Here is a 24722-nt window from a genome sequence, read left to right as displayed (position 1 = left end):
TGTAAATTTTTATTCTAAATTTAAGATGCTTAGAATGCACATAATATGCAAAACTATAAAAAGATATTCGAAGTAGATGAAATGAAATAATCTCAATTATTTCTTATTTATATTCAGAAACAAAACAAATTGCATAAAAATATGTAGTCTAATTATAAAGAAAACTAAATTTTTTTGGAAATTTTATCAAAGATCTTATCGTATTTGATTGTAACCTATGTCTATATTTACACAACGTTTCATCGCTATGAATAGCCTGGAATAACTGAATTAAGCATTATAATATTTTGCGTTTTTTTTTTTTTTTTTTTTTTTTACGGCTATCATGAACATTTTATTATACCCGGACGATAACTCTGACTTTATTGATTAGAGAAGTTTTTACACATATAAACAAAATGCACTAGTAGATTTATATCATAAATTCTTTTTAACCTCTGACGTATTCATGCGCAATTCCATCTTTTCGGATTATCATCGAATGGAGAATTACTTCTTTCGAGATAATTTCTTTATCAAGGCAGATATTACAAACTAATGCAATTTTATCGGCGCACGCTGTATGGCGGGAATCACTGAAAATATTGTTCGCTTTGCACTTAATTTAACGTATTAATTTCTTCATATTTATTATGAGCTTAATCTGAGATTTTTTCTGTAGTTTTGCTTCTTTTCCGTATCGAATATTGGGAAAAGGTAAAAGCGAAAAATTGCGAATACAATGGTGTATGATGTCACCACGAAACCGCAACATTACCACGTTTCATAAAGACAAATATTAATATTCCGTCATATATAAACATATATATACATGGATGTGTGGATGAAAAATGGCAATTGTTCAGATACAACAAAAGCCTTGTAATTTTACGTATCGTGTGAATCAGAAGTCGGAATGTGTTACCAATGCTGTAACATTCCACAGTTTTGATATCATCTAACTTTCTGTATCGTACAAGAATCTTTACTATATCTTCTTATATATTCAGATAATCTTTTTATTTCAAACATTATATAAATAAATTGGAAAATATGCTCTAATCAAAAGGATATTAAATGCTTAATTTATATCAAATTCTCTTAAGCTTAGCTAAACAATTTTAAAGTTGAAAAATTACTAATAGAGCCTTAACTCGATATGAAAATATTTTAGAAGCAATATTGTTTACGTGGAAAATAACAGAAAACGATTAATTATGTAAAATTATGTTAAACTTAAGTAGAAAACGTTGAAACATAAAAAAAGCTTCTGATGTTCCCTTCGAAATCTTTATTTATCAAAGAATGTCCTCAATTTCATCTACTCATATTTTGAGGTCAAGATATTTTCGACAAATTCGCTTGTTGGTTCCGTATGCGTGTCAAAGAAGATTTCACGAGAATCCAGTTCATCGTCGAAAGTAGAAATTAGTCCTGGTAGGAAAGGGGCAGGCATCGATGATGATATCGTGCAAAATTTCCCGGACGTCAATTTCGTATCTTATAGGATGCGTACACGCATCAGAGGCCCAGGAACTTACGGCGGTTTCCCATTGACGCGTGACTCCACTGGCTCCGTGGTGGGGAATCCGGTATCTGCGGATTTATATACAAGAGACTCCATCGCGTTGAATAGATTAGTTTCAACGGAGAAATCGTACGGTTAGTTCGCCGATCTCAGAGAAATATTCATACGTACTTACAAGAGTGATTTATTAAAATATTTACTTAAAACATCATGGTGAGTAAAATAAAAACTTTACAAAATTGATTATAAAAATAAAATAATAAAAATATTACTTTCAATTTTTACGTTTACCAATTCCTTTTTTCTTTTTGTTTTTTTTAATATTCTTTCTGAAATTTCTCTTTACAGATAAAATACGTAGTAATCTTGTTCGCCACCTTTATTTTGGTCCAATCGCAGAGGCCAACTTATGCTGGAAGTAGCAAGCCATATCCTGGCGTCCTTCCACAGTATCTGGATGAACAAGCAGCAATAACTAGTGCTACTACTGGAACCGTCGGAAATCGAATCGATGTAAACAATATGAATGGGCTAGTAGGAGCAGTAGGAGCTGTAGCACCTAATACTCCTATCATAACATCAACGATTCCTCCAGATTTGCCAGTAGACGCTATGGGAGATGTTGCCTTAATAAATCGAATCAAAACTTGGCCGAGAGATAAACAACCGTTTTGGTTTATAAATTGGCAACAAATTCAAGAACACCGTGGTGACTCAAAAAATAGAGCTCAACCAGTTGAGACGCAACCGAATCAGAGATCGTTTTTCGCGGGTTAAATATTTCGAATTTCGTTACTTCGTATTTAATTTCAGACGACGTACATTGCCGTCGTTATGTTGCTAGTCAAATTAAATCTTTTGTACGACTTAATCTTGATACAGTTACTTTATCGACACAGGATTAAATATCCAATGAATTTCAATAGTCAAAGTAAAAATACACTTCGAATCAGTATCAATGTCTCTGTATAAAAATCATTATTTCATATAAGGAGAGAAAAAGGAGCGTTTGTAATATCGTTTTTAAGCTGTGTGTTTTACGAATGAATAAAAAGGTAGTAATTAAATGTGGTAAATTCTAGTGTACTTGAAAAATTTTAAATTTCCAATCCACCTGCTGAGCAAGCCAGAATGGCCAATAAGGTACCACGAGGAGACGAGATAGGATAGAAATCTAAAGGTCTGATTGGTCCAATCGAGTTGCGCACGAGTAGCTGACTATTCGTCGGTGACGTCATATTACTTCGTCCAATGCAAGTGCTCGGATCTCACAGTAATAACCTTACGTGCGTGCGGTACGCTGAAGCGTGTTACTCGTATTCGGGCGTACAAACGCGAAAGAAGTGGTAGAATACATCGCTCCGTGAAAGATGTTAGCCGACAGGGTCTTGCCAGACAAAATTTTGAAAGTTCAATAGGTTATTTTTCTCGTATATGAGAACGCGTATGCTCTATAAGCAAATGTATTCAAAGTATTATCGCGTTAAGAAAGAGACAGATCGTACGCGACCCGCGGCACCTGACAGTCCACGCGGCCCGGCCCCAAAACACTTTCGCCTCGCTATATACACGAGAAATCGCATTGTGTTTCATTCACAACGCGAGCGCCACTGGCAATGTCGGGAAGTGACAGCCCAACATTCTTTCACGGCCAGCCCTGGTCCACCTGGATCGAAAAAATCGGACGGGACAAGCCGTTGAGTAAGTGCGCTGAATCTCATCGAAAATGTTCGTTCGTTTGCTCTCGTTTGGTTTAAAGCCGCGACAACGGCGAGCGTCTAGCTCGTGTACCTAACCTCAACTTCGATGCTCCTTTGTCTATCGACTTGACGCAGGGCATCGTTAGGGCCAGCATTGACACGCATTTATTTAAAACGGTTGTCAACAATTGTCCAGCGCTAATCACGGTTGACATTTTCGTAGATGATCGCGCGTATTTTATTGGCTCTTTCCATTGACAATTATGTAATTCGTGGCGAAACCCGTTTGTGAAAACGATGGAGCGTCGAAACGTTAGATTAGAGCATGTAGAAATAATACATTGGCATGAATCACTGAATTTCGTAAAACGAACGCGACCGAACCCGCGTTGTTTGATGGACTTTTTCTCAAACGAATATATGTACACTTGTATTTTTATTATATTTGTGCTCTGTTCTCTCTTATAAGACTTTTTTGTTACAAGAATTATGCATGTAAGAAACATAAACATAATAAAAGTTGTTTACTCAGAAGTTTGTGTTTTTATTTCACATTACTGCTTGGAAACTGATGGGAATGAATGAAAATGATCTTTTAAGGACAAAATTCAATAGATATGAAGCTAACAATATCTTATATTTTTTTAAATCTTTTTTAACAGGATAAATACAATTATAATATAATGAACATGAACTTTATGTTTAAGCATAATATTAATCATAGTATATAATCCTTTTAATAATTTCTTCACATATTTAATTTGAAACATATAAGATATACGTTTATAATACATTTTGTGTGTTGTATATAAGTTAATGACTTGCTATGGAATGTCCTTATATTATGCATTATTTAGTTTGTCGTATTATCCATAAGAAAATTTGACTTGTTTCAGGCGATGAAGAACCCGATGCTCAACTTACTAGTTCAGTTACGAGGCTTTCAGCTGAAGGTAAGTTTAACATAGTAGAGATATAATCTTATTTAGAGACTGAAATTGTAACTGTTTTCTAACAAGACAATTTTTGTTTCAGACATTGATTTATATGGATTTTGTCCTGAAAGGGATGCTTTTTACACGGTAGTATGTGAAACCTGTCATGCAATAGTCAAACCACAGGCTCTCATTCAACATATGGGTATGTCGTCTTATACTTCCCTCCTTTCTGCTCAAATATTAGTATTATGTTTAATTGTATATCAAGTAAAATTCATTCTACTTCTTTTGTCGGAGCAATTGTAATTTTAAACATACAAGAAACATAAGTATTTCATAGATAACTTATTCTTTTCATACATAATATCTTTCTCGTAAGTCATTTAAGCGAAACAGAAAAAACTACAAGTAACTAGACTCATATTAAAACGTTCTTTTAAAAAATATCGCTTATCCAAGAACTTTTTATCTACCTTGCATAAACTATACTACATAATACTGTTGATATTTTGTTACAGAAAGTCGCCATCCTTCTGGTACGGTCAATTTTCCACCTCCCTCCACTCCAGTCGTAAAAACTCCTTTGAAGGCGCCCTATTGCAAGGTGTCGAAGCTGAAAAAGACGCAGTCATCGCCTCAGATCTCAAATAGCGGGAGCAATAAGATCAATCACACGAACGTGAAACGGAACACGGAACAGTCAAGCATCTCAACGAACTTGTCATCTTCATCAATACCGATCTCATCGTCACCTCGATCGCCTCTTGAACCGTTACCATCGTCTGTTCAAACATCGAACTCTGGATCAGGAACTGTAATTAGCTCGAGTCCTGTGAAAAGCCCTGGCACGGCGACGGGTCAACCTCGTCGGAAGAGACTCAAAACCGATCGATCGTTGCTCAAAGATCGAGAGTACGATCCAGATCGACATTGTGGAGTGTGGAACGAGGAAACAGGCAAGCCTTGCACCAGGTCGCTTACGTGCAAAGCGCATACGGTCTCGTTGCGGCGGACAGTCATCGGTCGGAGTAAAACCTTTGACAAACTCCTCGCGGAGCATCGTGCCTCGAAGGAAGTCCCGAACAGGCCGACAAAAGTGACTGTGACCGGTACGGTGACCGTGTCTTCTGGGACCTCGAACTTGAACCCCTTAACGCCCACCAACCCCGCTCTGACCATAGAAACGGAAACCCCAAGCTCACCACCCGTTTTATCGCTGCCAGACACATATCCACTGCCAAAGGTAAGGACCAGCATATCGCTATATTGTTTCTCTTTGTATTTTTTTTTTTTTTTTTTTTTATTCTCCGATTTCCCTTCTGTGGTATGTCCTTAGTAAGAGTGTACAGTGTGATGATCCTTCGCGAGGCGAAATCCTATTGTTTTATTTTATCATTATATTATTTTTTTTCCTTATATATATTATATGAGTTAGTAATGTTGTATTGTCAATTCCATGCTGTAGATGTTTTTGGTGTTTCTGGGAATAGGATGTAATATTTATTAGAAACATTTGAAGTAATTTTTGTTCTCCTAGTTTGGTTGACTGGAAATGAAAGTTGTGTCTCGTTGGATTGAAAGAAAATTCGCTCTTTGTTGTATGTTGAAAGATTGTTATTTTTGGATATACGTATTTTAGACGTTGGTATTTTGTCGCGCAATTATTGATGTAATTTTGTTAGGTATGTTGTGTATCATGTATTGTTTTGAGGGGAAATTCGCTTCGATGAGTATTCTAATTAGTTTTCTTTCTCTTCTTTCTTTTTTTTTCTTTTTGAAAATATATGTTGGTAATATATTGGTAGCTTACTGTTTTTATATCTTGTTTTTGTGAAGTAATAGTTATGCATGATCCGGTAATATCGATATCTAATGTGTAGTCTGTACATCGAAACTTTCATTTCTCGGTATTTTATGACGAAAATATTGGGAAGTTATGCGAGTAGTGAAGTAATTTACCTCTTTTTTTATTCTATTCAGATTCATTTCTGAATGCCTTTATTTCAAATACTTCTTTCATTTTCGAAGTAAAATTAATCACGAAAAGTTCATTCACCCTAACTTTGGGGTAATTATTAGTGTGAGCATTAGCTGACGTTCAGAATTTTTAGAATAGTCGCAAATTTTTGGTTTTCAGTGCTTCAAGTAAAAGAAAAATCTGTAAGTCGCAGTCTACGAATTTCAAACTTTCTTCGTTAAAAAGTCCGTAGCGTCTTTAAGAAATGTACGAATCTTCCTAGGGCCGTAACTATCGATCGATTATGACCATTTGTTACGTTAGTTCAATTAAAAAACATCGTCGTGAGATATATCGAATCAATCGCTTAGAAGTAGAGAACGAATAGAATTAATAGAAATTAGATTGGAACGAATAACAGGTGAAATAATACTACAGATTCATATTTGTAGATTCCCGTCGAAATTTAGTCTTTCGAGTTTTAGAAGGCGTTAGGTGTCAGGTATCAGTCGATACCCAAAGATCGTTCGCTTTCGTAGATCTCTTAAGACGCATTAGACGGAACATAGCGAGGCTAGAAAAGATAAAAAGAATAAGAAAAAAAGGATTTAGAAAAAGAAAAGAACTGGAGAAAGAGAAGTAATAATATAGCTGACAAACATGGATCGATCGATGAGCCAGACGAGTCAGCTGCGAACAGTTGCCCGCTAGTAGGGTGTCGGTTGATACCTGTTTTCTGTTTTTGTTATTGCAGGCTGTTGATTTGCTTTATCGGTGTCTGGCCCCGCATGGCTCCACTAAACCTGTAAGGCATGGTTTCTTTTGGGCACTTAAACGCCAACACCTCGTATGGGCCCTACGATTCTTATTGCGAGTCGCCAACGCTTCTCTTTTTTAGACCAAGCTCGAAGAGGACTTCGTCAACGAGGAGCTGAGGAGTCTGGAATCGTCGCTAGTGAACTCGACCGGTTCGACACAATCGAGCTCGATGATGGCGCCGATATCCGTGGTGTTGCCATCGCTGTCACCGTTACCGACTAATAACGAGGAATCGACGTCATCGGTCGCCACGCTGATACCGAGCACAGCATCCCCAGCTATACCGGTGCCAGCATCACTGCCAGCCACGTGTACGCAACCGCCGTTGGTCACGACGGTTCTCGAGGCTGAAACACCTATGGACATCGACCCAGAAGCGGCAATGACCATCTATTCCCCTGTATACCAGGATAAATCCAAATTACTGGTAGAAATACCACGTTCGAATAATATCGCCCACTCTCCTATATCATCTATGCCCAATCTGCTATTCGAATCTATGGATCAACTCGAACAGCTCGAACACTTGGAACACCAACACGCGACTCAGATCAATGGAAAGAGACTGAATCACGCGACTCATTCGAGTCCTGTTATGCAACTACAGTCAAAGAGGACCAAACACGAGTACCATCAACAGGACCTGTCCACGGCGATACAGGTTGAGGCTACGACCACGTCCTCGCCTTATCCTCATTTCGGGGATATATCTTGGTCGAACTGTCACCCGGAGCCACTGGCTGTAAGTCGGTGGCTTCGTATTTCGTCCAGCCGTAAGCAGTACAACTTTAATATTCACTGACATAAGACCCCACCCACTCCAGGCTGAGGACCGTACGCCATGGGCGTTTGTCTACCTCCTCTTTTTTTCGAGATCCTTTTTTTCATGGTCGTCCTCGTCGCCGTCGTCGTTGATGGTCTAGGTCTGAAGCCTGTTGAGAAGGGGACAAGTCTTGATGTGCGGTGAACTTCGATGTGATGAGCATGCGCACGACGAAAAAAAAAAAAGATACGTGAGCAATTAATTGGTTATACGTGGAATTGACATGATAACGATATATGTGTTTTTGCATGCTTCGTTCTCCCTGCCAAAATGAAATATCTCGAGCAGGAACATACGATAGTTACAAATTTACGGTCCTTTCATTTTGTACAACAATGTCGGTCTCTGTTCTGCCAGGCGACGATCGTTTCCTTTGAAACAACAAACCATCATCATCGGCTAATCGCATTATCACTTTAGGGGATATACGCGTACAATTGGAACAAACGGGGTTCCGCAAATGAAAACAGAAGCACGTACCAAATTTTCTTCTCTGTCTCTCGATACTTATTTTGCAACCATTTCTACAATATTATAGAGACTGATTAAGGAAGAACCATATTGCGGACGTGATTCGTCGGATTTACGAAATCGCTGACTAACGTTCCCGGAACATTATCATTATCTTCTTTGAACTGTTGTTTCAAGAGGCCAGATGGAAAACGAAATAACATCTCGTATCTCGCAACGATGCTTCTGTTTTGATATTTGTGCTTTACACAGAAAAACGTACGAATCACCGAGTGATGCAACAATAGCAACCCAGCCTCATCATCAAGTATTAAATTGGCAATAGGTCGATATTAGAGAACATTGACTGAAATATGTATGAGTATGATGGTTTTTTTCCACAAAATTAATTTTTTTGTGCCGAAGATCGTTGCAACATCTCTCGCGGAGCAGGCCGATATATAGGTTCGATTCTGATCGCTGTGCCTCGTTCCGACGGCGCGGCAATTCGTTCGAAACAAAAAAGAAAGGAGGAAGATATAATAGAAAAAGGGAACAGTGTGAAAACGGACGCGTGTTTGAAACAAGTCACACTGTTTGCCTGTTAAAAATAGAGGTTTTCAGTGAAGAGAGAAGCGACGATGATAATAAGTGAAATGAAACTACATCGAATTTTAGACGATTATCCCGTGTGTATGTGTGCTTCTAAAAGGATAAAGGATTACGTGACCAAGCAACAAACACAAAAAGAAAGAAATTTTCTTTTCTTTGTATAGGAAGTTTAAAAAACGGTTTTTAGTAAGAAGAGTAGCTAAAAAGGTTCAATAAGCAGTGTTTATTCTTTTTTTCTTTTTCTTCTTCTTTTTTCTTCTTTTAGGAGTCACAGCTGAGTGACATTTAAAATATCAGTCCAGAATTTTTCTGTAAATAATCAATTTGACGGATTAATCATTTACGGCTAGCTATCCTCTTGTAAATACGTTCAATAAAAAAATGTAAATCGTAGTTAGTCGTGACACGGAGCGACCGATCATCGAACTATCTTGCGCGTAGAATTTCGACTTATTTTCCAATTAAATTGCGGTTCGCGTACAGAGGGTCTCATCTTGTACATACATAGATCATAGTATACATTTATACATATATATATTTTTTTTATCGATCACGATCTCTTCAACGTTTTTACGTATATACATATATACATATATACATATACGACCTCACTACCTACCATCATCAATATGTCCTTTATACCTTTTCTTATTTGTATCTTCTTTATTATTTTCTTTTCTTCTTTTTTGTTCTTCTCTTTGTTCTATTTTTTGTTAGTCTTCTCTGCTTCGCTCTGTTCTCGTACATATGATATGTATATTTTATTGCACAATTGTGTACATCGTGTAACGCATTTATCCAGCGATTCCGGTTCAATGCCACGATTTCTATCTTTTTTTTTACAAAAAATAGGAAAATTCGACGGATAAATCGTGTGTGCGGGTTCCGTTTAATCGGTGAAGAAATTTTCACTGGATCGTAGGCAACGACAACAGCACACGTAGCGAAAATTTCGTTCAGGCAATCTTTAGCTTCTGGTAAGCTCGTACGAAATTTTCAAAGGGAGATTCGATGAGTCTTTCAGTCGAGTTATGGCTGACGAGTTTAGCAAAGCCGTACACATTGTCCCGAATATAGTAGGTAAACCATTCATCACCAACCACCATTCACTATTATCCCACCCGAGACAATTTATTTTTGTAAAACTGTCGGTTCTAATTTGCGTCGTGGCGCTATGTCGGGTTTTCCAGCATGGCGCGTATGGTGGTATATATCTATGCATATATTTACGGACTTCTTATCATAGATTGTGATATTTAACTAATTAATGATTAGTCAAGATTATTCTAAATCGTGCGCATGCGTTAGTGAATGAAAGAGTAACGACAGATAGGTGGCCAAATTAGGAATGGTATAGAAAGGAATGTGAAGTCCACGGATGAAAATGATGATAAGTCACGTTTCCCGACTTTTGTAGGAGAGCAATATTCAAAATTCAATACCATCCAAGCTATCTTTTCATTTGATCTTGGGCTTAAACGTGTGCCTTTACCACCTTTTTGATCATTTAAAAAATATTAATAAGTTTTAGTTATACAATTCTCACGAATATCTCCGACTTTCTCAGGTTATACCAAAATACTTCTGTTTCAACTACTTCGTATTAAAATAGTTCTTTTTAGAAGTCAGAAGATGAACAAATACAAACTTATTATAATTTTCCCTCGTGTACTTCAAATAGGATGTAATAATTACTGCTGATCTCTGAAGAGGAAACGTTAGGCAAAAAAGGAAAAAAAAAATGAAACGTTTGCGCTTAGTTCGGCTACAATTTTCGCTATAGATGAATAAATTCGCTCTGTGTATCGTGTTTGTAGCGTTTCGAGGTTTTATCTCGTTGAGTTTTCGCTTTTTCCACGTGTATGAGCTGATTCGTAAATTATTTCGTTTCATTGACGAATGTAGCAAGAAACGGGAAAAAGAAAGAACGGAAAGTAAAGGAGGGAGTATATAAGACGACGAATAGATAGAGCAAATGGGAAGACGGGAGATAGGGAGAAAATTAGTATAGCAAATAGGGGGAAAATGACGTGGATGTACGTCATGTCGAGCCGACGAAGGGACGTTGATTTTTTTCGTTACCGCGCAGTATAAATAATACAAATGCTAACGATGTTATTATTACTGCTATTATTCGAAGAAGAGAACACGTGGAGACATGTCGGTCTGGTATTGTCCTGTTCGTTTTGTACAAATCGAACTTGGACAACGATCGATCGATGGAGCAGCTCGTTGTGTGCAAGGTATACACTTTCTCATCGACCATATAAACGAACATCGCCTTACGATTCTAGCCATAAACTTCGCCTTAAGGATTCATTAGCGATCATAGTAGCGATTAGCGTGGGTTTCTGTGAAAAATATATTCTCGAGCAAGATTCATCGATCGATCATTCGATGTAAAAAAAAGAAAAATAGAGAGTATAAGAAAGAAAAGAAATACTATTAGCAATAAATTATCGTTCGATATCGGACAAATGGAGGACGAGAGGAAAACGGACCGACATGGCCAAATCGTTTCTAATCGTCGATTTACTGATCTTCTCGGCTACCTGAAACCGTGATAATTTGTACATAAATCGCGTAAGCAATTACCCATGTACCTATGGTATCATTGAAATCTATATAGGTATATATTATATATATACATATATAAATCTATAATATAAAAATAATTCTATTGACAAGTTGAAAAGAAGAGTGTTAGTGAAAAATCGCAAACGTCGAAATGCTGTTAGCCCGCTCGTTGCCGAGTGTACCTTAAACGCTGTATAATTCGAGAACAAAAGATGATAAGTAACTTAACGTAGATCGTATATTTAACGATACACGTGTACGTATAGCGTGTAATTATCTCCTGTACATAACAAGTGCCCTGTGCATGTTTGTGGCGCACGAAATGCTGCGTGCATGCGCGAAATATGTATGATCTTTTTTAGACTATTACTACTACCAACTACGTACCACACGTTAGTGTTCATCGATCGATGTTATTTCGCGCGAGCTTCGAGTAAGTTTCGAGCGGTCCGAGGTTATAAATATTGACTCAAGCAACAGCACTTTTCTTAAAAAGAAAAGAAAGTCAGTAATCAACGGCAACAACCCTTGTTAAAACAGTGTTACATGTCGAGAAAGAAACGAAAAGAAAAAAAAATGTTATCCATCACAGACGATCTCTAAAATTTTCTACGAAGTAGAAGAAATTCTGATCACGATCGTTGCTAAGTGTGGTTCACGATCGTTCGAATGAAAGATTTTTTAAGATGATGAAAAGAAAAAAGAAAACTCGTAAAGCAATAATACATTGTCCATGATTAAGAGAATGCACAGCAATAATATTAATTTCATTATTATCGTAATGTAAAGGTTAAGAGACGTGTTGTACACGTTCAAGAGGAACACTTTCGTCTCGTACGAACAATTTGCTCGATTTCCGGCGAGTTTGAACACGCGGCTAAAAAGCGTCAGAGGATTTTTTTCTATCGGTGCTGTTACTCTCTGCGCATCATTTAACAATCGAACTTCTCGTACATTGTTTAAAATCTACGAGAAATATATAATTCATTTTTTTTTTTTTTTTTTTTTTTTTTTTTTTTTTTTTTTTTTTTTTTTTTTTTTGTAAGTAGTATCCATTTTTGATTGGAACGTTCCATATATCGTATCACTTTTATTATTGCTTTTCTTCCTCGACGGTATAGAAACACTACCTTACTACGTTCGATCGATCGTTGGACGATTTAATTAAGTTCTTTTTTCTTGCTCTTTCCTCTTTCGTTTTGATGAAATTGAACCTTCCGGACAATGCGGAACACGCGTCTAGTATTTTCGTTTCGCTCGTCAGATTTCAGTAGAAATTTAAACGAATCCGCGTGAAACTGCGGTGCACCAGACATTTCGTGGCTCGCATAAGACTGAGTACGCTTAAAACGAAGGAAGAGAAGAATTGTACGTTTGCGGCGTGTTTAAAAGAAATTGACCGATTTACGAATAGAAAAGAAATAAAAAAGGAGTTTTTAGTCGGCTTAGGATATTGTTGCGAATTTTCGTCTCTTTTATTTTAAAGTTTAGAAAAAGAAGAAATAAAAATGGAAGGAAGAGTGCGAGAGAAAGAATGAGAGAGAGAGAGAGAGAGAAAAAGAATTATGGAGTAGATTCGAACTGTTTTGCATGACCTGTTCCGAATCACCCTGTATACGTTCAGAAGCGTCAGAACTATGATTCTGCTTTTTTTCTTTGTTCCGTGTACAAAAAATGGCGCGTGCGTTAATATACGTTCGCTCATCGTCTCAGAGCACTGTAATTTCACGCGGAGGAGAAGAAAAAAAAATGAATAAGATGAAAATTAGAACAACTCCGACTTCGTGACGCAAGAACATACAACAAAATACTTTGTGGCATTTAATTTAAATATACGTTTTATATTTATTTGTATACTTGATTTTGTTCATTCAGTCCGTCTTCATCCTCCAGCCATTTTCTTCTCGCGTATATTTCCATCGATCTCTTTATCATACAGAGATTAGACGATCACGTAAAAAGTGTAGAAACGATGGTACAAAAATTCGTGCGCGTTGCTTGTATTCGTCACATATCATTTAGAAAAATGAAAATAGAAAAGTAGTAGCGATTGAGAGGAGGAAGATCATCGAGCGCCGTTACGCTTCAATTTCATACTTATCGTAATTAATTGGTTAATTCATTAAGGATCGAAATCGTGTTAATTCGACATTTAATTCACAATATTTTAAATTAATTTATTTTAGAAAATTCTGTTATTTATTAACATTGTAGTTACGAAAGAGACTTCGAAGGATTCGCTTAATAATTTTTCTTCTATCTAGATCATACAATCTTCTGAAGTTTAAAATCCCCTTAGTTAAAGTATTCTATCATTTCGAAGCTAAACAGAATTAAAGTTTTGTCATTTTCCTTAAGCCATCTTTCTTTTTCTTCGTTGAATTTAAAATACTTCGTCGTTATTTTTATTTATTATTCTGATATGTCTTTCGTACTTTAAAAAATCAATATGTTAATTATTTTATCTAAACATTCTTAGTCTTATTGCGTTTACGTAACTTTGAATCATTATGTCGCTACTTGATCCTTAATGTGTTAATATATCACACATATATTTCAGAAGTGACACAAGTCGAACAAATTTTTCAGGGAAAGCAAGAAACTATTTAAAAGCTTACAAAACGTTATTCAACTGAAGGCACAACGTTGCATAAAGTACAAACTCTTCAATTTTATTTTTATTTCAAAAAACTCTAAATCCCCCTTTGACAATTTTCTTTTTTCTAACACAGGATTGAATTTTTTTCGACTGTGACACCTTTGAAACACATGTACGATATATTGTTATTCATGGTAAATCTTACGCTTTTTGTACTGTAATTTGCAAGTCTAATATGCTATAGAAATTGATCGACACGATCTCTCTGTAAATCGCGTGGCGTTTTCCTAGAAAAACATGCCTTCATGGAGCTGCGAACCGCAGTGCGTTTCCCAGTATGCATGAAAATCGAATTCCAAGCGTGGAGTTAAATCGGTTGATTGGAAAGCCTGCTCGTGACAAGAGTTCCCTAAATATTATCGCGATTCCGAAACCATGTTCAATTCGCTTTGATTCGCGTGTTCATTAACCATAATTCGGCATTCGATGCAAAGTTAGACAAGAAACGTGAATGCCACGTTCCTTTATCATACGCGGTCGACGCAGTTAATCGTATTTAAAGTAGGAAATAAAGACAACTGACGCGGTGGGGATCGAAATGCGATCGTTGTTCTCGCCGATGAAACGTTCTACGAGCATGAATCTCGTTAAATAAAGCGTTCGTCGTTCGAACATAGAACAATTGAAGGATTTACTGGAAAAGTGATACGAATGCTTTTTTATTTTTTCGACACAAGGATATATAAAATTTTATCTAAACTTTCTTAAATCAAACTTTAACCATTTATTATACTATCACCGAGTATTTGATGATCTTACGTATTAATATTAAATCTCTGTGTTATGCAAAAATTACTTTACTATGATAATTTCATCTAATAATATACATTTCTTTGTTAAGAATTTACAAAATTATTGTTACGTATTAATATTAATCACTGTGTTATACAAAAATTACTTTACTATGATAATTTCATCTAATAATATAAATTTCTTTGTTAAGAATTTCCACAATTGACAATAATGTTGATGCTTGTAAAACTCTCGGTTCACTTGGATTAAGAGGTAAAGTAAAGGTCGTGATTTATAAAAATTAAAGATTTTGTCGCTTGTACTACTTTCCATGGCCTATGATTAAGACTTCAGAATTGTGTCGCTTGTAACACTTTTCCTCCAAATCTCTCTAAGAACGCGTGACAACATCTCGTCACAGATGATAATAGAGGTTTTCTTTCCCCACGTGGTAACGTTGTACGCGTTATTTTAAAAGCAATTATCTTCTGGTATGCAGGTTTTCCTACGAGACGAAGAAAGAAAGAAAGGATCCGCTAGAACGTAAAATTAGAAAGTATACTTAAAATAGTGTGTCGGCTACCTTTTGAAATTGGACAGTACACGCGTTCCTCCGACACTTCCTCCTCTTGAGCACCATAGGGATATAAGAGGAGAATGTGGAAAGAAAGATACGTTTACGTTTTGAAGGCTAGCTTCGTAAGTGTATACGTGTATAACGTTGTAACGTGGCATAAATCATCGATGACACTGTCGTTTATTATTCACGAACAGCGACTGACTTTGTACAATACGATCTGCATTCGATAGTAGAAGATAGGCGCCGCGTTCGCAGTTAGGTGCGTCGTCGATGACGTGAATCATTGTGCATTCTCGATATTTAATAATAATATTTTTTTATTCATCAATTAGGTACACACTTGGATACTTAAAAAGGAAAACACGATATAACGCTTTGATGTACATACTTCTACATACTCGGTAGCTTACACCGAATGAAAAATATGAAACATAAACACAGTAGAATTTCATTTATGACGTTCCATTACGAAACAAATAATAATTAATATAAAAGAGTTCGTTATGTCTTATAACTACCTACGGTAGCTACAAGTTTTTACACATCATTGTGTCTCTATTATGGTATTTATACATTAATGAATTAATTAGGTCAGGTATATTAAATTTCATATCATTTAGTAGTACGACTACAAATTCTGATAATATGAAAATGAAATGTATCTTTTGAAATAATAATATATCTGAGTTAATTGAGCTAATTAAAATTTCATTCCAATAAATGGAGTTCTACTGTATCATTATATTACCATCGTCTTCGATTCGATATTAATTAATCATAGATACATCAGGTACAGAGTAATAAAGCATTGTCGCGTTTACTCGTCTAATCTATTATTACTACGTTCGTAACATGAAGGTAGTTGTACAATTTATCGATGATAAATAGGAAAAAGAAAAAAAAGATGACAACTGACAAGAGACTAATTTAATCTTGAAAAAGATGAATATAAGTACATACGTCTAGATCGATACTAATTGTACGATTTCCATAGACTCGTTCGACGAGAAACAAATTCCGTACTCGATTTTCTCTTCGACCGTTTACTTTTGTACGATTACACCGCTCCTATCCCATAAGAATATCATCGACATTTTCGATATAATATTTTTATCGTGAGAACGTAGCGATGTGTATCGTCGACTAGCAACGAAGACGTTGGCATTCTTTATAATGTACTCAGAGATTTGTATAATAAAATAGAGGGAAGTATAATGTTAAACGATAATCGATTGACACACGTTCGTGATCACGTTTTTCTCAGGTATCTAGCATGTTTGTAATCTATAAACGACACTTCTGTGTAATAATAAATAATTCAGGCTAGAGTTTCTTCCATTCTTCGATAAAGATGGAGAAATTTTTACAATTGTAAAAGGATAAAAAAGAAAGATAAATTAAGGACCGTTCTCAACGTTCTTTTAGTGGCTTCTTTCGTAATCGTCATCGAACTGGTGCTTTAAACGCATGCTCGAGAAAGACATAGATTTTTATAGGTCACACTGTATCGAGTGATTGCACATATTCCATCGCTCGTTTCCGAGAGTTTGGAAAGCGGACTAGACTACTTATAATAGAGTCTTTGCATGACAACTACGTGTAGACTGACGAGTAAAGACTCATAGTTAGAACTTGTAATATAATCCATACGTATTCTTCTCACTGTAACTCTTATCATAGGCGGTGTTTAATCTGAAGTTTTTTACTTTTGGAAAATATCTGTCGAAACATCTGCAGGGAATATTAATTAAAATAGTATATAAATAATTACAGTATTAACTGCTGCTCGTCAGTATATACGAAAAATCAAGAAACGTTAAAATACAACAACAATAATTCTTAGATTAAAATTTTTCAAATCTTCGCTCCTAGGGAACGATTTTTACCTTCTAAAGGAACTTCGCTATTCTCCTGTACGGTTTCATCTTTAAATCTATGTGAAGAAACAGAGCTACAAAAATTCAGACTAAATAAAAGATGTAAAACAGATGATTTCCTTACATATTCTGTCTAAAGAAGAAAGAAACTGAAATAAAGGAAGAAACTATGATCAAAGGAGAAACTAAGAAATAACGAATGAATAAAATTTCACGTAATTTACTAGGAATCGTCTCCTTGTTTGACGTCAAAAAAATTTTAAAGGAATTTTCTCTTCCAATGACGTCGTAGGAATATCCAATAATATGTGTGTCGTTCGTGAAAAAAAAAAAAAAAAAAACGTGACATGCGTGATTCGGTGTTTTTTATTCGAAGGCGAAACCAAAACAGTATTATGAGCGTTCTTCTTCAACCATTGGTCGAGCAACTGGTATCTGCGACGATTTTCATAACGAGACTCGTTGGTCGATTACAAAATCAAGTGTGTAACGAGTGCCCGGTGTATCTTTACAGCGGAGAAGATGGCTAAATGGATTGTTCACTTTGAAATCACGCGAGAATTTATTAAATATAAAACGAAAAAGTTGAGGGATTGGGTGATTGGATTTTATTTAAAAAACGAGAGAGGGAGAGAATGTGGACACGTGTACGCTTAAGAGAGAGAGAAAGAGGTATAGAGAAAGTTTGGAGAAGAAGAGAGAGTCTTTTTGATTGCGATCAGCAGAGACGGTATTGTTACATCGTTGATCGTTATATGTGCATACAAAGCTTCGGAAATAAAAGAATTTTAAATGATAGAACGACGTGTTTCTCTGTCAGTGGATCTGAAACGAGGAAATAATTTGCAATTGTTTTATTTGATTTGCAGGGAAACGAGTGAAATAATGTATAATTCAGAATTTAAAATGTTTGAAAGCTTTCTGTAATTAGTAATTAAAATAATTAGCTCGATTGATATCATTTTATATTTAGATTATTTTTTTTTCTTTTTGTACAAAATAATTTACATGTTACATTCTACATAATTCAAATCAAAAGGTAATTTATTGTAAAGAAATAATGGAAAACCTGGAATACTATAAAGTAGACGTGACAGATTCAATAATTATTATATCTTATCATACGTGTATAATGATTTATAGAATATCTTTATTTAGATCAATAGATTATAGATAGGATGATAGGGTTCTGTGTAGACTATAGACGTTCACAGAACGAACGAGTTTCACGTGTACAACGTGAAAGGACGCCACGCTCGGATATCTTCGGGAACGAAGAACTGGTCCACCCACTGGGAATTCCAGATTTTTTCCATTGGTTATCGAGCAAGGAGCAGCATGGGAAGCGTGCGCGGAACGTGATCGATTCGCATCGATCTCGATCGAGAACGATCCTTATCAAGCGATTCCGCTAACGATGTCTACAAAGTTTGGGCGGTCTTGAACTTAGTAGCTGCGTCTAAGAACTGTTTGACGACAAAATTTTTACGATATAACAGGTGAAAATTGTTTTTAGTTACAAATCTTTTTTATTTAATTTTTTTTTATATTACATATACATATTATTACATAGAATCGCGGAAGGATATTTAAACAATCGTTTTCTTAATCTTCCAAACTTCGTATAACTCTATCAGGATACTTTTTGTATTCATCGTTTTACGTAGATATCCATTTTTCAAATTTATATTTTTATTTCCAGCATACGTTGTTCAACAAGTTGTTTTTTTCCTTTGGCATTGCCGGAACAAAAATACTGTTCCTTTGCAAACAACGCACGTACGACGATAAATTCAAGTTAGCACGCATATACAACAAGGATGTTCATGGATAATATGTTTCACAGGCAAAGTCAAGGTACCAAGAGTCGAGAGAAATGGAAAAAATGATTCGATATTGTTCGGTGTTTATCCCACTACAATTTAATTCCGGCATTTAAAGTCCTATTACTCGACAACCGATTTCTATCTCATCGCAGCGTTCCTCGCCATTAGTCATCTCGGAGATCTTAAAACGTAATTGCTATCTTCCACCATTTATTTTTGTTAGAGCATCTAGGCAACAGATTCTGCGAGAATTTTTCTAAAGTATTATTCGCACCGTGTTGTAACATTCGTCTGTAAATTACAAACAGTTTATATAATTGCAACATCCGACACGCACTTCATCAAGAACTTATACATATAAAAGTAAGTCCTGTATTTCTCCTAATTAACTCCAAAATTATTTCTCAGAGATCTGCCAACGAATCTCGCCTTTCTCATTTCTTTTTCTCTTTTATTTTAAACTAGGCTTCGCGCATCAAGGAACATCTCTTTACATATACTTACAACATCAGACAGTCCGCAGAAGCCAGATTCCATTTATTTAGAAGCGGCTGATGAAGTTAGGTAAGGAGAAGCAGACCGTTTAATTCGCCGTGGCTCGATTTGGAGCTGGTGGAACGCGCAACAGAATGTGTCAGACGGATGAAATCGCACGACATGGTTAATTCACCCCGCTCCACTGTTGTGCGTGTTTTCAGCTGGAGCTCCGCTCGATCGTAACAAAAGCGCTCGCGTTAACGAAGCGTGAAGAGGGCGGCTCGCGCTTGTAGCTTCGCTGCACCGTCTCGCTACCAGACCTCTTGTCGAGGTAAAATTAGAGGTGGACCGCTGCGGCAATTATTAAAATAGAAGAGTGACCGGTAGAACTTCGAGTGGAAGACTGACTCATCCCGCTCGAAAATGCATAGAGCATACGCGAGGTGGAAAAGAGCGAGATCTATTTGTCGACTAAACTAGCAGCAGAAGCAGCAGCTGGACCCGATCGAGAGATTCGCGCGATTCTCGGGGTCATTGCCACTGCTCGCGCCGACGTCAAGTCTCCATTGCTTATTGTTGACTTTGGCCCTGGAATCCGGGGAAACAAATCACCGCAAAGTCACCGCGGTGTACCGGTTATCAGTTTCATCTGATTCCGAACGCAACTGTGTACGACGTGACTAGAATTTACGGATGTCGGTATACGTATGTCCATTGCGAGCGGAGCATCACGTCACTCTCAAGGCAAACACGCCTTGCTCTTGGTAAGACGTTACGTTATTACGGAGCTTAGCTCGTTAACCCCTCGACTGGTAGGGTGACGCAAATAGGGTTCCCAAGGAAGGAAGAGAGAGAGAAAGACAGCGGAGACAGAGAGCGAAAATGGATCGATTTTATTCCAAATTCCACAAGATACGTTATCACACGCATATACTTACAGGTACCTTTATCTCTATGATCGATAGAGGAACTTCTTGCGAGTGTTTGATATCGATTTTGCTATTTTTATAATATTCTTCGTTTTACATATAAAGATATACCAACAGGAATAACTTTAAGCCCTCTGTAGCTCAACCACACGAGCACCGCAAGTAATGAGATACTGTGCTTCGAAAGAACAATGCGCGTCGTTTTAACCCCGACCGACCGGTCGAGGCTAGTTACTTGATGCATATTGTTACGAGACGTACTTCTTCGGACCTTCGTCAAGAAAAACGATTCCTGATGTAATCAAACAATAAGACGTTTCCTGTATTCGTGCTCGTTTTTGGGCCATAGCATCGAGTTTATCGGTCAGATCTCCTCTACCTGGGACGAAGTTACAAACGTTCGCAGACTAATCTGCGCCCAAACCGGGCTAACTCGATAGAATTTAGGCCCCGAACGGTGCTATTCAGGGCCGAAGGTTTGCGAACTGAATAGCCGGTTTCTTCGAGATAGTACCCCGTGACGTCATTTGTTTCTTCCCTGTCACGTTCTTCCTGCTTTCGGCTAGCGTTCAAAGGAAAACGAGCGAACTCCCTGCTCGAGTTTGTGGTGGAACCGGGCGCAGGTAAAAATACATTTGCCATGGCTTCGTCAGAAGATTAACCCTCGTTTTCTTCGAATCGCTTTTACGAACGTATATAAGGTCGTATCGCTCTCTCGAGACGCTTCCTTTCCCGGTCTGTATTTACCTTCATCAGGGCAAATCGAGGTAGCTAGTAATAATCGTAAAACGATCGGCGTGAAAGCACCGCCGATTATTACTCGGCTGTATGATCTCATATCGCGTTTACCAGCGATTACATAAACCCAGATGAAAACTCGTTGATGTGCTATTTGTACGGTGATTGTGCAATCTTCGCTTTGACTTCCTCTTTTGAAAAAGTAGTTCCTCTCCTCTAATAACGCGTTCCTCGCCTCTTATCAACGTACGATCAAAATACTCACACAGCTATCTACTAAGCTATTCATATATTCTCGTATTTCGTAATTATTAAGATATTAACAAGCATCGTTAAATCAACGTCCGTACATCTTCTTCTTCCTACCACGCGATGTGTATGGCAAAAAAGCTGGTTGATTCCAACGACACAGAATGATCGAGCATCTGGCGACCGAGGCAGAAATTGCGAATGCGTCCCTGACCCTTACCTGATCGACTTCTTTTCGCCCGGTGGGGCCTACCAACCAGGGCTTCACCCCGTCCCTCCGAAGGTTCTCTTCGAAAGGAGCAACCTGCCGTTGCTGGCGTCTCTGCTGGATCTCTCTAGCATCCGCGGTCTCTTTTTCTCTCCCTCTCTTCTCTTTTTTTTTTCTATTTTGAACACGCGTTTTATCCGGCCTCGTCTAACGTTCACAGTACAACTATACGCGTGTCTCTCTTTGCTTGGTGCTATAGCGAGTAATGGAAGGGGCCAGAGGCCGAAGGAGAAGGAGAAGAACCAGTCGTGAACCAGAACCGTCGGTCCTCAGAATCTCCCAGTCACCTCTTCGAGTCTGTACGGGGACCAGCGCGTGGATTTGTCTCGATCGTGTACACCTCGACATTTTCCCGCTCCCGGTGCGCAACCACGATCGCGTGGATCGATCGATCCAGGATGACGACGGGGATACACGTCGAGGACGCGGACGATTGACAGGTCGGTGAGTCGATTTTCGAGCCACGCAAAAAGCGATCGACAAGCGCTGTCCCACTGCAAGCCTTCGTGACATTGTGCCGAAAAACCGGTATCGAACCGGTAACGAAATTCCGCCATGCAATTGCATTTATTGATAGATTACTCGATCTATAGAGAGTGATAGATGATATTCGTAACTGATTTTCTTTCATGATTCTCTTTGGGATATTTGTGATTTTTAGCGATGTAGGATACACAGCTTTTACTGTGGGATAGCATTCCTTGAACGATTTGCAAGCGCCTTATATTTGTTTTTACATATATGTATGTACATGGATAAACGAGAATTGAGGAAAATATCTACGAAAGGATATTATGTACCATTCCTATATCTATCGATAGGATTTCGGCACATAGTTGATTTCGTTAGTTGATTCATTCAGAAGCCACGATCCTAGAAAATGAAAAGGTATAGGAACGTTATCATATTACAAAGGCGATTTTTTAAATTCTACCTTAGAGTTCGCTATTACTTACACTATCTTTTTACGATAAAGCTTAGCTTACGGAAATAACTCGTTGGTTTCTTAAAAATTGAATTAATCCTGTACCTATGTAACGAAATCTTGAAATTTACAGAAAGCCAAGTCGATTACTTTGGATAATACTGGATGGTTCAATTACTTTTATCATTTGTCGTATATACATGTATGTACGTTACTCTTTATCGTTACAACAAAAGTCATAAATGAAAATTCGATTTGCGTCTCACGATTTATCGTTTTATTACAAGATCGTGGTATAGAGGTGCCAATTGCGATCGGTCAGAAACTCAATCTCCAAATCGCGTGGGTGACTTTCTGTCTGTCGTTGATAATTAGTAAAGTAAACGATATTCGAAGGACAATGACGCGAATCAGCGTGGGACATATTAAAATTCATCGTATCGCATCTTGTAACTCCCATGTAGACGACATAAATTTAGTACAGAGTAAAACTGGCAATTAGTAGGTAATTAGTCGATGCAAAAACAGAGCAACGGAAGATAAACACGTACTAAGAGAATGTTCGATGTACGATTAATTGATTTGCCTGGTGATTGAACGTCCACTCGTTATCCATTGATCGTATTCACCAGCGATTCGAAGCATACAGGGTTCGACGATGCATTCATTAAAGCGTCTTCTACGTATAGATTGCGTCAATATATTAGTTTATTGAGAATAATTATTTCATGCGTGCCGTATACACGTTTTACGTGCCACAACAATGAAGTCAATAACCTGGGCTACGATCTCGAAGTCGTAAATCCGCGATAAAATTCTGATAGCGGTGAACTATGACGTGTCTACATTAAATCAATAGAAAACACGATGTTTCGTATTATACACTACGTCTCATAATCATGAAACTAGTCAACAATTTTCAGTCTTATACAGGTACAAGGTATAAGGTACGATATGACAAAATTTGATTAGAAGTATGTTAGGTAAAATAGACAAAATTTAGACGATTTTATACTTATGAGGCGCAGTGAACGATTAAATTGACATCGATAGAATTAATAGGACATACAAGAAGAACAATTCTTTAATTTCAGTTATCTAATGTTTAGAAAAATAATAATTATTATTAATTTTAGAATGACAATCTAATGTTATGTATAATATTTAACTAATTTTTCAATTTAATTTTTGTTTAATTCAGTTTGAAAAATTATTATATGAAGTTATTTCTAAGATTATTGTAGATAGACACGTTTGTATATTCTATAGGAAGTAAGTTTTTGTATACTTTTAGCTCGACTAGAGAATACCGATTTGTAGGAAATGATAATTTCTTTCGAATTTAAATGGTGATACAACTCGACGCTTTTTATCGGTTGCTCAAACTACACCTACACCGCCGTCTACAATTTACATATCGCGTTCCGCTATTTCTTCGTGTTTACGAGCGATCCGATCGCTGCTTACATTCCGCACGCGCATAATCTCGTGCTCGTGGAAACAAGTGGACTTCGGTTACGTGGAAATACGTACGACGATAACACATGTTGCCTTTTGTCGCTACTGCCTGGATCAAATGTAACCAGATTTTTTTCAATTCATTCTCGAGGTAATATAAAGCAGCACATTCGTGAAATTATTTGAAAATGACTAAACGAGTTAGTGGACAGGTTTATCCAATTTGTTAAAGTATATGCTGATAGTTTATTTATTTCTTTATTTGTTTCTCCGGACAAGGTTTTATTTGACAAAAAATCTTTTCGAAAAAATTCACGTGAATAAGTTTATTTCATTTGTTAGAGTACGAGCTATCAGACTATCTAGTTTTTTATTTATTTTTTCAAACGTAGATTCATTTACTAATAAGCAGAAAAGATTAGTTCTATGATAATAGATATTAAATAATGGAAATAGACAATTTTGCAAGTGACGCCCAAGACAACGCCTCCTGCGATATTTTCATCACCTAAATGCAAAATGCAAAACATTCTAATGCGCGAATTGAATATTATACACACAGTGTTTGTTTCATCTTTCAAATATGGTACATCCTGTTGAATAGATTAATTGCTTGAAAAT

The 24722-nt window shown here is 37.0% G+C and overlaps 5 protein-coding genes across 8 annotated transcripts in view; 4 read left to right on the top strand and 1 right to left on the bottom strand.

The window, feature by feature from the left end:
* LOC132907770 (cytochrome b-c1 complex subunit 8) overlaps nt 1-24722 on the bottom strand; it is a 248975-nt gene that overhangs the window by 103359 nt on the left and 120894 nt on the right. The window lies entirely within an intron of this gene.
* Nucleotides 1-24722, top strand: part of LOC132907768 (BET1 homolog) — a 137493-nt gene that overhangs the window by 52643 nt on the left and 60128 nt on the right. The window lies entirely within an intron of this gene.
* On the top strand, nt 1591-3741 carry LOC132907764 (uncharacterized). 2 transcript variants are annotated; one of them, XM_060961158.1, is made up of 2 exons: nt 1591-1720; nt 1856-3741. In XM_060961158.1, the coding sequence occupies exons 1-2, from the start codon at nt 1718-1720 to the stop codon at nt 2282-2284; spliced, it is 432 nt and encodes a 143-aa protein (XP_060817141.1). In that variant the 5' UTR covers nt 1591-1717; the 3' UTR covers nt 2285-3741. The 2 variants fall into 2 exon arrangements, with proteins under 2 accessions (XP_060817141.1, XP_060817142.1); XM_060961159.1 differs by having other exon boundaries at nt 1602-1720; nt 1907-3741.
* LOC132907747 (ataxin-7-like protein 1) lies at nt 3090-13237 on the top strand. Of its 2 annotated transcripts, XM_060961125.1 has the most exons (6): nt 3090-3208; nt 4104-4160; nt 4243-4347; nt 4664-5388; nt 6857-6907; nt 7001-13237. In XM_060961125.1, exons 1-6 carry the CDS (start codon nt 3124-3126, stop codon nt 7721-7723), a joined length of 1746 nt encoding a protein of 581 aa, XP_060817108.1. In that variant the 5' UTR covers nt 3090-3123; the 3' UTR covers nt 7724-13237. The 2 variants fall into 2 exon arrangements, with proteins under 2 accessions (XP_060817108.1, XP_060817109.1); XM_060961126.1 differs by lacking the exon at nt 6857-6907.
* The window catches only part of LOC132907740 (KN motif and ankyrin repeat domain-containing protein 2), a 60638-nt gene continuing 57871 nt past the window's right edge, over nt 21956-24722 (top strand). Inside the window, exon 1 of one of the 2 annotated variants that reach the window (XM_060961107.1) lies at nt 21956-22158. The gene's annotated coding sequence lies outside the window, so the exon portion shown is untranslated. Of the gene's footprint in view, nt 22163-24722 lie in introns of both variants that reach the window. The other variant, XM_060961108.1, reaches the window with a different exon arrangement.

The sequence above is a fragment of the Bombus pascuorum genome, chromosome 6, assembly GCF_905332965.1.
Source record: "Bombus pascuorum chromosome 6, iyBomPasc1.1, whole genome shotgun sequence".
Lineage (NCBI taxonomy): Eukaryota > Metazoa > Arthropoda > Insecta > Hymenoptera > Apidae > Bombus > Bombus pascuorum.
Note: the sequence above shows the minus strand (reverse complement) of the source record. Positions and strands in the feature narration are given on the sequence as shown.